At 48.4% G+C, this 13,389-nt stretch overlaps 1 protein-coding gene across 1 annotated transcript in view; it reads left to right on the plus strand.

The window, feature by feature from the left end:
• The window catches only part of LOC148477106 (pepsin A-like), a 600,278-nt gene that overhangs the window by 398,666 nt on the left and 188,223 nt on the right, over window positions 1-13,389 (plus strand). Inside the window, exon 7 of the mRNA XM_088457226.1 lies at window positions 2,343-2,505. Within this exon, the coding sequence (XP_088313352.1) occupies window positions 2,343-2,505 (163 nt within the window). The remainder of the gene's footprint in view (window positions 1-2,342; window positions 2,506-13,389) is intronic.

Consider the following 13,389-nt stretch of genomic DNA (forward strand, 5'->3'; position numbering starts at 1 on the left):
GCAATAATGGAAAGGGATATATATGATACCAGTGGAGTGTGGTATAATGTAACTGTGGCAGTTGGAATATAATAAAGAGAGTAGGCAATGTGACAGCAGCCCCCTGCTCCCCATAGCCCATAGACTAACCTACCTCTATAGATGTACCGCAGCTATAATGGAAAGGGACATATATGATACCAGTGGAGTGTGGTATAATGTAACTGTGGCAGTTGGAATATAATACAGAGAGTAGGCAATGTGACGGCAGCCCCCTGCCCCCCATATCCCATACACTAACCTTCCTCTATAGATGTACCGCAGCTATAATGGAAAGAGATATATATGATCCAAGTGGTGTGTGGTATAATGTAACTGTGGCAGTTGGAATATAATAAAGAGAGTAGGCAATGTGACAGCAGCCCCCTGCTCCCCATAGCCCATACACTAACCTTCCTCTATAGATGTACCGCAGCTATAATGGAAAGGGATATATATGATATCAGTGGAGTGTGGTATAATGTAACTGTGGCAGTTGGAATATAATACAGAGAGTATGCAATGTGATAGCAGCCCCCTGCTCCCCATAGCCCATACACTAACCTTCCTCTATAGATGTACCGCAGCTATAATGGAAAGGGATATATATGATATCAGTGGAGTGTGGTATAATGTAACTGTGGCAGTTGGAATATAATACAGAGAGTAGGCAATGTGACAGCAGCCCCCTGCTCCCCATAGCCCATACACTAACCTTCCTCTATAGATGTACCGCAGCAATAATGGAAAGGGATATATATGATATCAGTGGAGTGTGGTATAATGTAACTGTGGCAGTTGGAATATAATACAGAGAGAAGGCAATGTGACGGTAGCCCCCTGCTCCCCATAGCCCATACCCTAACCTTCCTCTATATATGTACCGCAGCTATAATGGAAAGGGATATATATGATATCAGTGGAGTGTGGTATAATGTAACTGTGGCAGTTGGAATATAATACAGAGAGTAGGCAATGTGACAGCAGCCCCCTGCTCCCCATAGCCCATACACTAACCCTTCCTCTATAGATGTACCGCAGCAATAATGGAAAGGGATATATATGATATCAGTGGAGTGTGGTATAATGTAACTGTGGCAGTTGGAATATAATACAGAGAGTAGGCAATGTGACAGCAGCCCCCTGCTCCCCATAGCCCAAACACTAATCTTCCTCTATAGATGTACCGCAGCTATAATGGAAAGGGCTATATATGATATCAGTGGAGTGTGGTATAATGTAACTGTGGCAGTTGGAATATAATACAGAGAGTAGGCAATGTGACAGCAGCCCCCTGCTCCCCATAGACCATACACTAACCTTCCTCTATAGATGTACCGCAGCTATAATGGAAAGGGATATATATGATATCAGTGGAGTGTGGTATAATGTAACTGTGGCAGTTGGAATATAATACAGAGAGTAGGCAATGTGACAGCAGCCCCCTACTCCCCATAGCCCATACACTAACCTTCCTCTATAGATGTACCGCAGCTATAATGGAAAGGGCTATATATGATATCAGTGGAGTGTGGTATAATGTAACTGTGGCAGTTGGAATATAATACAGAGAGTAGGCAATGTGACAGCAGCCCCCTGCTCCCCATAGCCCATACACTAACCTTCCTCTATAGATGTACCGCAGCAATAATGGAAAGGGATATATATGATATCAGTGGAGTGTGGTATAATGTAACTGTGGCAGTTGGAATATAATAAAGAGTAGGCAATGTGACAGCAGCCCCCTGCTCCCCATAGCCCATACACTAATCTTCCTCTATAGATGTACCACAGCTATAATGGAAAGGGATATATATGATACCAGTGGAGTATGGTATAATGTAACTGTGGCAGTTGGAATATAATAAAGAGTAGGCAATGTGACAGCAGCCCCCTGCTCCCTATAGCCCATACACTAACCCTTCCTCTATAGATGTACCGCAGCTATAATGGAAAGGGCTATATATGATATCAGTGGAGTGTGGTATAATGTAACTGTGGCAGTTGGAATATAATACAGAGAGTAGGCAATGTGATAGCAGCCCCCTGCTCCCCATAGACCATACACTAACCTTCCTCTATAGATGTACCGCAGCTATAATGGAAAGGGATATATATGATACCAGTGGTGTGTGGTATAATGTAACTGTGGCAGTTGGAATATAATACAGAGAGTAGGCAATGTGTCAGCAGCCCCCTGCTCCCCATAGCCCATACTCTAAAGAAATCTATCTACTTTATAGCATGCACATTACATATTCTATACATTATTTATAGGAGAGCAATATCCTGAGTGTACTAAGCTTCCCATATCATTCTTACAGCATTACTCTCAATGGTCAGGTCGTAGCATGTCAATATGGATGTGAAGCTATTGTGGATACAGGGACATCAGTTATTGCTGGACACCCAGAGGCAATTAAGGAGTGTGGTATAATTAAGGAGATCCAGAAAGCCATTGGTGCAAAGCCGGACATATATGGACTGGTAATTATGTTATGTTTATAATTTTCAGTTTTTTAGTATTTCATATAGGAATAAAAGGGTTGAATGAGTAGGAATTGCAGAGCATGGGGAATGTCTACTATAGTGTAGAGGGAACAAATGGAGAAAAGGCAGCATAGAAGGAAGCATTTGGGTTTGTTGGTTCTGGTTCTGAATATCCAAAAATATACTGGTAGGTTAATTGGCTCCAAAACATAAAATTAACCCTAGTGTGTATGTGTGTGAGCATGTGATAGGGAACATAGGCCCTCATTCAGAGCCGCTCGTTAGCGGCAGTACGCTCGTTCCGAGCGATGTTTGCACATCTGCGCATGCGTACGCTTTTTAGTAAGCATGCGCGAACCAGTCAGTGCGGCCGAAAATCGTTTGTACGCTATATAGCGAGTGCCTGCTATTTTGAGTGACAGAATGAGGCGTATGTGGGTGGTAACAGGGGAAGGTGCTTGAAAATGGGGAGTGGAGATCCGAACGCAGGCATGCTTAAAGGTCAAAACGGGCGTTTTAGGGGTGTGTATATTTAAAACAGCAGCGTCAATGACCACGTCACTGAGTTATTTTAGAGCCAGAACTGCTCGCAAATTTGTGGTAGCAAACACCAACCACAAGAATAGCGAGCAGTTCATACGCTGGTCGATGTACTCGATTAATCTAATAAATAGCGGACATGACGTATGGTGCGAGCGGCCAGGGGGCGTTTTTAACAAATAAACGAGCGTATGTTTTGCTCGCTCGTTCAGACTTAGAGGTGTGAACAGACTGCAATGTGCGTACGGATCATTTGAATAGCCACCCCTTGTTTTTAAACGAACGACCGCAAATAGCGAACGGCTCTGAATGAGGGCCATAGATTGTAAGCTCCACTGGGGCAGGGACTGATGTGAATGGCCAAGTATTCTCTGTATAGCACTGCGGAATATGTGTGCGCTATATAAATAACTGGTAATAATAATAATAATAATAAATACTGTAAGTAGGAAACAGCTAATACACAAAACAGATGTGTGACACAGGTTTTCACCTCCATATCACTTTCATGTTAAGCTTGTACATACTCTCATGCAGCTGTTAGTAAATACATAACCTCACCAGACATATTCAGGGTGGGGTGCACTAATGTTAGAAATGCAGTCAAGCCCCTGAAAATGCTGTAGGAATATCCAACAAAACAAAGCTTTTATTCTTACTGTTCCATAGTTTGTGTGCTCTCAGAGGCTGTCATCGCACAACACTCCTCTGTCTAGGATATATATATATATATATTATAGTAGCTGACAATAGGTTGCTGTAGCTATCATAGCCCCTCTTTTACTCTGTACAACACAGCTGCCCTCTGTGATCTTGACTCTGTATCCTCTTGTCAATGACACCTTTGGCAATGACATTTGTCCCCAAACATGGCACAAAAAACATATCTTAGATGTCTGGGACTATGTTTTCACCTTTTGATGCTCAGTTATGCCGTGATAGTCCTGACTGTTATAGAATCACACTTGCTCAGTGATGTAAACTATTCTTGATTGCAACAGAAATGCCTTGTGGCTCCTGAGTCTATATACCAGCAATCTCTCCTATGACCATTTGTTACATTTAAAGCTGTTCTTCTTGTCATGCTTCTTTGCTGCACATCTTTTTGCATTTCTCAGTTTGCATCAGAGACTTTATGTCCCATCTTGTGACATATGAAACACTTGTACTTAGGCTTTTTAGACTTAGGGGTAAATTTACTAAAGTGAGAGTTTTTAGAAGTTAGTTTTAGAAGAGATGTTACCCACAGCAACCAATCAGATTCTACTTAACATTTAACTAGCAACTTCTAGAAGACAATAGCTAGAATCTGAGTGGTTGCTATGGGCAACATCTCTTTTAAAACTCACTTCTAAAAACTCTTACTTTAGTAAATTTACCACTTCGGGATAAATTTACTAAGAATTGAGTCTGGGATAGTTTGCTTTTTTTTTTTTTACTCGATTAGCTACGTCGAAACTCAGGTGATTTGAGGCTCCTGAGACTCTCAAATTTACCAAGAAGTGAGTTTAGCTGAGAGTGAGATGCCCGATGGTGAATTAGAACAAGATTTCTCCCCCGAGAAGCAGGTTTTGCAGAAGATTACTCACCCGAGATTGCAGTCTCTTCTCTCTGCAAAACTCTCCCGAGCAAGCAGCCTGCACATATCAGTGAGTTACAGTATGTGAAGGCTGCTTGTGTTCTAGCCTGTAAAAAATTGGTTAAAAGTTGAAAAAAAGTTTTTTATAGGGCCTCCCCTCCTAAAGCTTAACCAGCCCCGCACTTGCCAGCCAGTCCTGGTTTCTAAAATTACGGGGAACAAAATGAGTAGGGTTCCACCGTAATTTACAAACCAACACCAGGCTGCAGGGCCAATCCTGGTTTTAAATATAAGGGGGAAAAATATGCGTAGGGTATCCCCTATACTTAAAACCAGCACCTGACCCAAAACGTCTGGGCTGTAATGCCAAAGCCCGGAGACCCTATTATCGGGTCTCTATGGCCAAAGCGTTATCATCCCAAGCCGCTCAGGCCAAGCCAGGGATCTCAGGGGAAGTGTGGACCCCCCTAAGTAAGGGTCCCCCCCTGAAACCCCAGGCTTGTACTGAAGCCCGGGGCTCTTCCCTGCACCCCTGGAGCATTGGGTACAGGGGTAATAAAGTGAAAAATAGAATTAAACTATTGTATTTTACAGTGGGACTACAGGTGCCAGCATGCCTGCCCTTTGGCACTTGTGGAACTACAAGTGCCAGCAGACGGGCGGCACCTATACCCCCACTGTAAAATAAATAGTTAAATATGAGTATCACTAAGTGTAGATAATATATAACAGTATCTGATATTTTTATTGTACATTATGGTTAGCGTTTAATACCTCTTCTTGCCAGTATCTTACTCAGAAGTTGCTAACCGCATCGCACACAGTGAGTACACAAGCTGCGTATGCCGTCGCAGTGGCTAATTTATGCACACCCATGCAACGGCATTCATACAGACAGGCACGTCGGCGTTTCTATGACCATTCCCCCGTCACCACCCCCAAGTGCTGATGTTTCGTTCCTCTGTCTGCGATGGCTTTGTATTTGCATAGGTGAATGCAGAGCAATTGCAATGCTAACTTGTGCACGCACACTGCACATCCCCCTAGTGCCTAAACCTAAACTCACCCTCCCCGCACCCTAAACCTAACTATCCCCCCTTAGTGCCTAACCCTAACCCTCCCCTTAGTGCCTAACCCAAACCATAGAGCCTAACCCTCCCCATAGTGCCTAACCCTCCCCCTAGTGCCTAACCCTAACCCTCCCCATAGTGCCTAACCCTCCCCCTAGTGCCTAACCCTCCCCCTAGTGCCTAACCCTAACCCTCCCCCTAGTGCCTAACCCTAACCCTCCACTTAGTGCCTAACCCCCCCTTAGTGCCTAACCCTCCCCCTAGTGCCTAACCCTAACCCTCCCCCTGGTGCCTAACCCTAACCATCCCCCTAGTGCCTAACCCTCCCCCTAGTGCCTAACCCTCCCCCTAGTGCCTAACCCTCCCCCTAGTGCCTAACCCCCCCCTTAGTGCCTAACCCTCCCCCTAGTGCCTAACCCTCCCCCAGTGCCTAACCCTCCCCCTAGTGCCTAACCTTAACCCTCCCCCTAGTGCCTAACCCTCCCCCTAGTGCCTAACCCCCCCCTTAGTGCCTAACCCTCCCCCTAGTGCCTAACACTAACCCTACCCCTAGTGCCTAACCCTAACCCTCCCCTAGTGTCTATCCCTCCCCCTAGTGCCTAACCCAAACCCTCCCCCTAGTGCCTAACCCTATCCCTGCCCTTAGTACCTAACCCTCCCCCTAGTGCCTAACCCTCCCCCTAGTGCCTAACCCCCCCTTAGTGCCTAAGCCTCCCCCTAGTGCCTAACCCTCCCCCTAGTGCCTAACCCTAACCATCCCCCTAGTGCCTAACCCTCCCCCTAGTGCCTAACCCTAACCCTCCCCTAGTGCCTAACCCACCCCCTAGTGCCTAACCCCCCCCTTAGTGCCTAACCCTCCCCCTAGTGCCTAACCCTCCCCCTAGTGCCTAACCCTAACCCTAGTGCCTAACCCCCCTTAGTGCCTAACCCTCCCCCTAGTGCCTAACCCTAACCCTCCCCCTAGTGCCTAACCCTCCCCCTAGTGTCTAACCCTAGTGCCTAACCCTAACCCTCCCCATAGTGCCTAACCCTCCCCATAGTGCCTAACCCTCCCCCTAGTGCCTAACCCTAACCCTCCCCCTAGTGCCTAACCCTAACCCTCCCCCTAGTGCCTAACCCAAACCCTCCCCTTAGTGCGTAACCACCCCCTTAGAGCCTATCCCTCCCCATAGTGCCTAACCCTCCCACTAGTGCCTAACCCTCCCCCTAGTGCCTAACCCTCCCCCTAGTGCCTAACCCTCCCCCTAGTGCCTAACCCTAACCCTCCCCCTAGTGCCTAACCCTCCCCTTAGTGACTAACCCCCCCTTAGTGCCTAACCCTCCCCCTAGTGCCTAACCCTCCCCCTAGTGCCAAACCCTAACCCTCCCCCTAGTGTCTAACCCTCCCCCTAGTGTCTAACCCTCCCCCTAGTGCCTAACCCAAATCCTCCCCCTAGTGCCTAACCCTATCCCTGCCCTTAGTACCTAACCCTCCCCCTAGTGCCTAACCCTAACCCTCCCCCTAGTGCCTAACCCTCCCCCTAGTGTCTAACCCTCCCCCTAGTGCCTAACCCTAACCCTCCCCCTAGTGCCTAACCCTCCCCTTAGTGCCTAACCCTAGTGCCTAACCCTCCCCATAGTGCCTAACCCTCCCCATAGTGCCTAACCCTAACCCTCCCCCTAGTGCCTAACCCTAACCCTCCCGCTAGTGCCTAAACTTCCCCTTAGTGCCTAACCCTCCCCATAGAGCCTAACCCTCCCCATAGTGCCTAACCCTCCCCCTAGTGCCTAACCCTCCCCCTAGTGCCTAACCCTCCCCATAGTGCCTAACCCTCCCCCTAGTGCCTAACCCTCCCCCTAGTGCCTAACCCTAACCCTCCCCTTAGTGCCTAACCCCCCCCTTAGTGCCTAACCCTCCCCCTAGTGCCTAACCCTAACCCTCCCCCTAGTGCCTGACCCTAACCCTCCCCCTAGTGCCTAACCCTCCCCATAGTGCCCAACCCTCCCCCTAGTGCCTAACCCTCCCCCTAGTGCCTAACCCTAACCCTCCCCCTAGTGCCTAACGCTAACCCTCCCCCTAGTGCCTAACCCTCCCCCTAGTGCCTAACCCTCCCCCTAGTGCCTAACCCTCCCCCTAGTGCCTAACCCCCCCTTAGTGCCTATCCCTCCCCCTAGTGCCTAACCCTAACCCTCCCCCTAGTGTCTAACCCTCCCCTTAGTGCCTAACCCAAACCCTCCCCCTAGTGCCTAACCCTATCCCTGCCCTTAGTACCTAACCCTCCCCCTAGTGCCTAACCCTCCCCCTAGTGTCTAACCCTCCCCCTAGTGCCTAACCCTCCCCTTAGTGCCTAACCCTAACCCTAGTGCCTAACCCTAACCCTCCACCTAGTGCCTAACCCTCCCCTTAGTGCCTAACCCTCCCCTAGTGCCTAACCCTCCCCCTAGTGTCTAACCCTCCCCCTAGTGCCTAACCCCCCCTTAGTGCCTAACCCTCCCCCTAGTGCCTAACCCTAACCCTCCCCCTAGTGCCTAACCCTCCCCCTAGTGTCTAACCCTCCCCCTAGTGCCTAACCCTCCCCCTAGTGCCTAACCCTATCCCTGCCCTTAGTACCTAACCCTCCCCCTAGTGCCTAACCCTCCCCCTAGTGCCTAACCCTCCCCCTAGTGTCTAACCCTCCCCTAGTGCCTAACCCTCCCCCTAGTGCCTAACCCTCCCCTTAGTGCCTAACCCTAACCCTAGTGCCTAACCCTAACCCTCCCCCTAGTGCCTAACCCTCCCCTTAGTGCCTAACTCTAACCCTAGTGCCTAACCCTCCCCCTAGTGCCTAACCCTCCCCTTAGTGCCTAACCCTAACCCTCCCCCTAGTGCTGACTACATCCCCTCGTGAAGTCTATCCCAGATGATTTGAAGCCTAGTTCTGGGTGGTTTGTATTGATCACAATGATCCCTTTAGCATGCTTAGCAGACTAATATCAAAGTCATTCAATTAAGAGGTCTTTATCTTAACTTTATGAAAAGTCTAAAGGAGCGTACACACGTGACGACTGCACGACAATCAGATAACGATAATTATCATTTTCTGATCGTTCTGCAGGTGTTGGATGATCGTTATCGAACATCCAACACATGCATTAACCTATAACGACCCGTAATTAATGATCGCGGGTCCCTATAGTAAACAGGCTAACATGGTAGATATCGACCATGTTTGCCGGTTTGCCCAGGCGACGGTCGATAACGACCATTCGTGCCCACGCATCAACCATCGTTTGGTCATTTGCAGGGGCCAGAAACTGGACAATTTGAATGATGATAGGATCCTTAACATTATCATTGAAATCGTCCACTTCATCTGACCGTGTGTACGCTGCTTAAGTCTTTGATTGCATTTTGCAAGGAGGATTGCCAGGCTCTGAAGCTCTCAGGGTGATCATTGAACTTTTGTTACTAGCTCTCATCATGCAAGAAGCATTCAGATGGGTCCACATACATCAGCCTCATGGCACATTAACCAGCCCTTCTTCTCGCGCCATGCCGTGGCGTGACTCAGTAGTGCCGAGCATCTTTTCGTGCGTCTTTTTAACCTCAAATGTGTCTTATTCACACAACGATGTGAATAGATAGCACCACAAGCAGCTTCTGCTGAGTAAAATGATATGCAGCATGCCTATGTTCTCTGTGCATTTGCAGGTGTATCTGCATGCAAAACACTACGTTACAGTGTTACAGCCGCTGACACTGTAACGTAGCATATCGCATGCAGATACATCCGCAGTGTTACAGCTGCTGACAGTATAACGTAGCATATCGCATGCAGATATACCCACAGTGTTACAGCCGCTGACACTGTAACGTAGCATATCGCATGCAGATACACCCACAGTGTTACAGCCGCTGACACTGTAACGTAGCATTTTGTATGCAGATACACCCGTAGTGTTACAGCCGCTGACACTGTAATGTAGCATATCGCATGCAGATACACCCGCAGTGTTACAGCCGCTGACAGTATAACGTAGCATATCGCATGCAGATACACCCGCAGTGTTACAGCCGCTCTCACTGTAACGTAGCATATCGCATGCAGATACACCCGCAGTTTTACAGCCGCTGACAGTGTAACATAGCATATCGCATGCAGATACATCCGCAGTGTTACAGCCGCTGACAGTATAACGTAGCATATCGCATGCAGATACACCCGCAGTGTTACAGCCACTGACACTGTAACGTAGCATATCGCATGCAGATACATCCGCAGTGTTACAGCCACTGACACTGTAACGTAGCATATCGCATGCAGATACACCCGCAGTGTTACAGCCGCTGACAGTGTAATGTAGCATATCGCATGCAGATACACCCGCAGTGTTACAGCCGCTGACACTGTAACGTAGCATATCGCATGCAGATACACCCGCAGTGTTACAGCCGCTGACACTGTAACATAGCATTTCGCATGCAGCTACACCAGCACTTGCTCAGAGAACATAGGCATGCTGCATATCATTTTCCTCAGCAGAAGCAGCTTGTGCTATCTAGACACATCACTGTGCAAAGAATATGCATTTAAAGGTAAAATGACGCACAAAAAGACGGTCAGCGCTACAAAGTCACACTGAGCTCCGACGTTATGTGAGGCGCGACTTGTAGTGCTCGGAGGATAGATCTATGTGGATAGATGTATGTAGAGAGCAATGGGCCTGATTCAGACCCACTCGCAAGCTGCTGTCCGCTCGCAAGTGGGTCTATGTTATGGACTGAGCATGCGCACGACGGAGGGAGCTCCGTCGTGCGCATGCGCCAGACGTGACGAGCGAAGGAAAGTCCTTCGCTCGTTGTGTCTGATCAAAGGGGGCGTGCTGTCGATGTTGATTGACAGCACGCCCCCTTTGGTAGGCGTGCCGGGGGCGTGCCTCCCTGACGGGGGCGTTCCCACGGGAACGCCTCCCATCAGAAGCCGGCCCACTGACATCACTAGTGATGTCAGTGGGAGTGATTTTGGCTCTGATAGAGCCAAAATCACTCCGGAGCTTGCGGTTGAAAACCTCAACCGCAGGCTCCGGCTCGCAATTTCGATGGTCACGACCATCGCGTCCATCAAAATGCATGCTCGTGTAGCCTGTGGGTGGTGACCCACAGCTATACGAGCGTCCAGGAGGACGCTCCATTTTCATGGAGGCCGGCCCTCATTCAGGGCGTGCGCTCTGCTCAGAGCGTACGGCTCTGAATGAGGGCCCATGTCTTTTGTATCTTGGTTGGCTCTAGGATATGCTGTTGGTGTACTAACATTGTGAGCAAGTGGTGAACAGTCATAGCTGGTAGAATTCTGATTCAAGCTGGCCTATATCATACCCCTTCTGTGTGCACCTTTGTTGTAGTTTGCAGACTCAAACACCTGGCATGGGGGGGGTTCCTCGTGGGCTCACCTTGTGTACAGCTCTCTTGCTTGTAAATGTGCAGTTTGTTGATGACTTGCGGTTGCACTGCCCAGTGTGTTGGGCTTGTTGGGCTGATGAAGTCTGATTGGATACAATGGTGGAGGGTTACCACTTATTTTGGAGACATGATGACCTTCTCCTATCTTTTTAGGCCTCCAGTTGTGATTTCTCTACTTTTTCTCTGCTTCCAAATGTGATTTATCTATATTCAATTACATTTCTTACTCTGCAAAGTTGCCGTTGTGGCTTCAACTTTTGTGTGAGCAATGATGGTTGTGTTCAGGGGTGCCGAGAGGGGGGCAGGGGGGGGGAGTGGGTACAAATTACCTGGGCCTGGGATTGCTGGAGAGGCCCGGCGGGGTCCGGCACCACTCTGCCCCTCTTACATCACACAGCAGCCCAGCACACGCTGCCCTGAAGACTGCTCCCGGCTGATAAGAAGCAGCCACAGCAGTCTCCTATGCCTGTAGGGGGAGCGATCAAGCTGATTGCGCCCCCCACTGGTTATGCATCGGGCTGATGGGACTCACTGCGCCCCCCTCGCCAGTGAGCGGCGCCACAAAATTTCTTTTTTTTACCTAAGGGGCGTGGTCACACCTCCCGCAATTAGGTCACATCCCCTTTTTCCCGGGGCCTGGCTGTGTTACTGACAGATGAGGATTATCACAGATATGTGACCTTGTTTGTAGGAAGATTTTATTTTCTGTGACATGAACGTGAGATGTAGATGTGGACTGTGACATGAACGTGAGATGTAGATGTGGACTGTGACATGTACGTGAGATGTAGATGTGGACTGTGACATGAACGTGAGATGTAGATGTGGACTGTGACATGAACGTGAGATGTAGATGTGGACTGTGACATGAACGTGAGATGTAGATGTGGACTGTGACATGAACGTGAGATGTAGATGTGGACTGTGACATGAACGTGAGATGTAGATGTGGACTGTGACATGAACGTGAGATGTAGATGTGGACTGTGACATGAACGTGAGATGTAGATGTGGACTGTGACATGAACGTGAGATGTAGATGTGGACTGTGACATGAACGTGAGATGTAGATGTGGACTGTGACATGAACGTGAGATGTAGATGTGGACTGTGACATGAACGTGAGATGTAGATGTGGACTGTGACATGAACGTGAGATGTAGATGTGGACTGTGACATGAACGTGAGATGTAGATGTGGACTGTGACATGAACGTGGGATGTAGATGTGGACTGTGACATGAACGTGAGATGTAGATGTGGACTGACATGAACGTGAGATGTAGATGTGGACTGTGACATGAACGTGAGATGAAGATGTGGACTGTGACATGAACGTGAGATGTAGATGTGGACTGTGACATGAACGTGAGATGTAGATGTGGACTGTGACATGAATGTGAGATGTAGATGTGGACTGTGACAAGAACGTGAGATGTAGATGTGGACTGACATGAACGTGAGATGTAGATGTGGACTGTGACAAGAACATGAGATGTAGATGTGGACTGACATGAACGTGAGATGTAGATGTGGACTGTGACATGAACGTGAGATGTAGATGTGGACTGTGACATGAACGTGAGATGTAGATGTGGACTGTGACATGAACGTGAGATGTAGATGTGGACTGTGACATGAACGTGAGATGTAGATGTGGACTGTGACATGAACGTGAGATGTAGATGTGGACTGTGACATGAACGTGAGATGTAGATGTGGACTGACATGAACGTGAGATGTAGATGTGGACTGTGACATGAACGTGAAATCTAGATGTGGACTGTGACATGAACGTGAGATGTAGATGTGGACTGTGACATGAAAGTGAGATGTAGATGTGGACTGTGACATGAACGTGAGATGTAGATGTGGACTGTGACATGAACGTGAGATGTAGATGTGGACTGACATGAACGTGAGATGTAGATGTGGACTGTGACATGAACGTGAGATGTAGATGTGGACTGTGACATGAACGTGAGATGTAGATGTGGACTGTGACATGAACGTGAGATGTAGATGTGTACTGTGACATGAAAGTGAGATGTAGATGTGGACTGTGACATGAACGTGAGATGTAGATGTGGACTGCGACATGAACGTGAGATGTAGATGTGGACTGCGACATGAACGTGAGATGTAGATGTGGACTGCGACATGAACGTGAGATGTAGATGTGGACTGCGACATGAACGTGAGATGTAGATGTGGACTGCGACATGAACGTGAGATGTAGATGTGGACTGTGACATGAACGTGAGATGTAGATGT

Source organism: Taudactylus pleione, unplaced genomic scaffold, assembly GCF_031769625.1.
Source record: "Taudactylus pleione unplaced genomic scaffold, aTauple2 ptg000747l, whole genome shotgun sequence".
Lineage (NCBI taxonomy): Eukaryota > Metazoa > Chordata > Amphibia > Anura > Myobatrachidae > Taudactylus > Taudactylus pleione.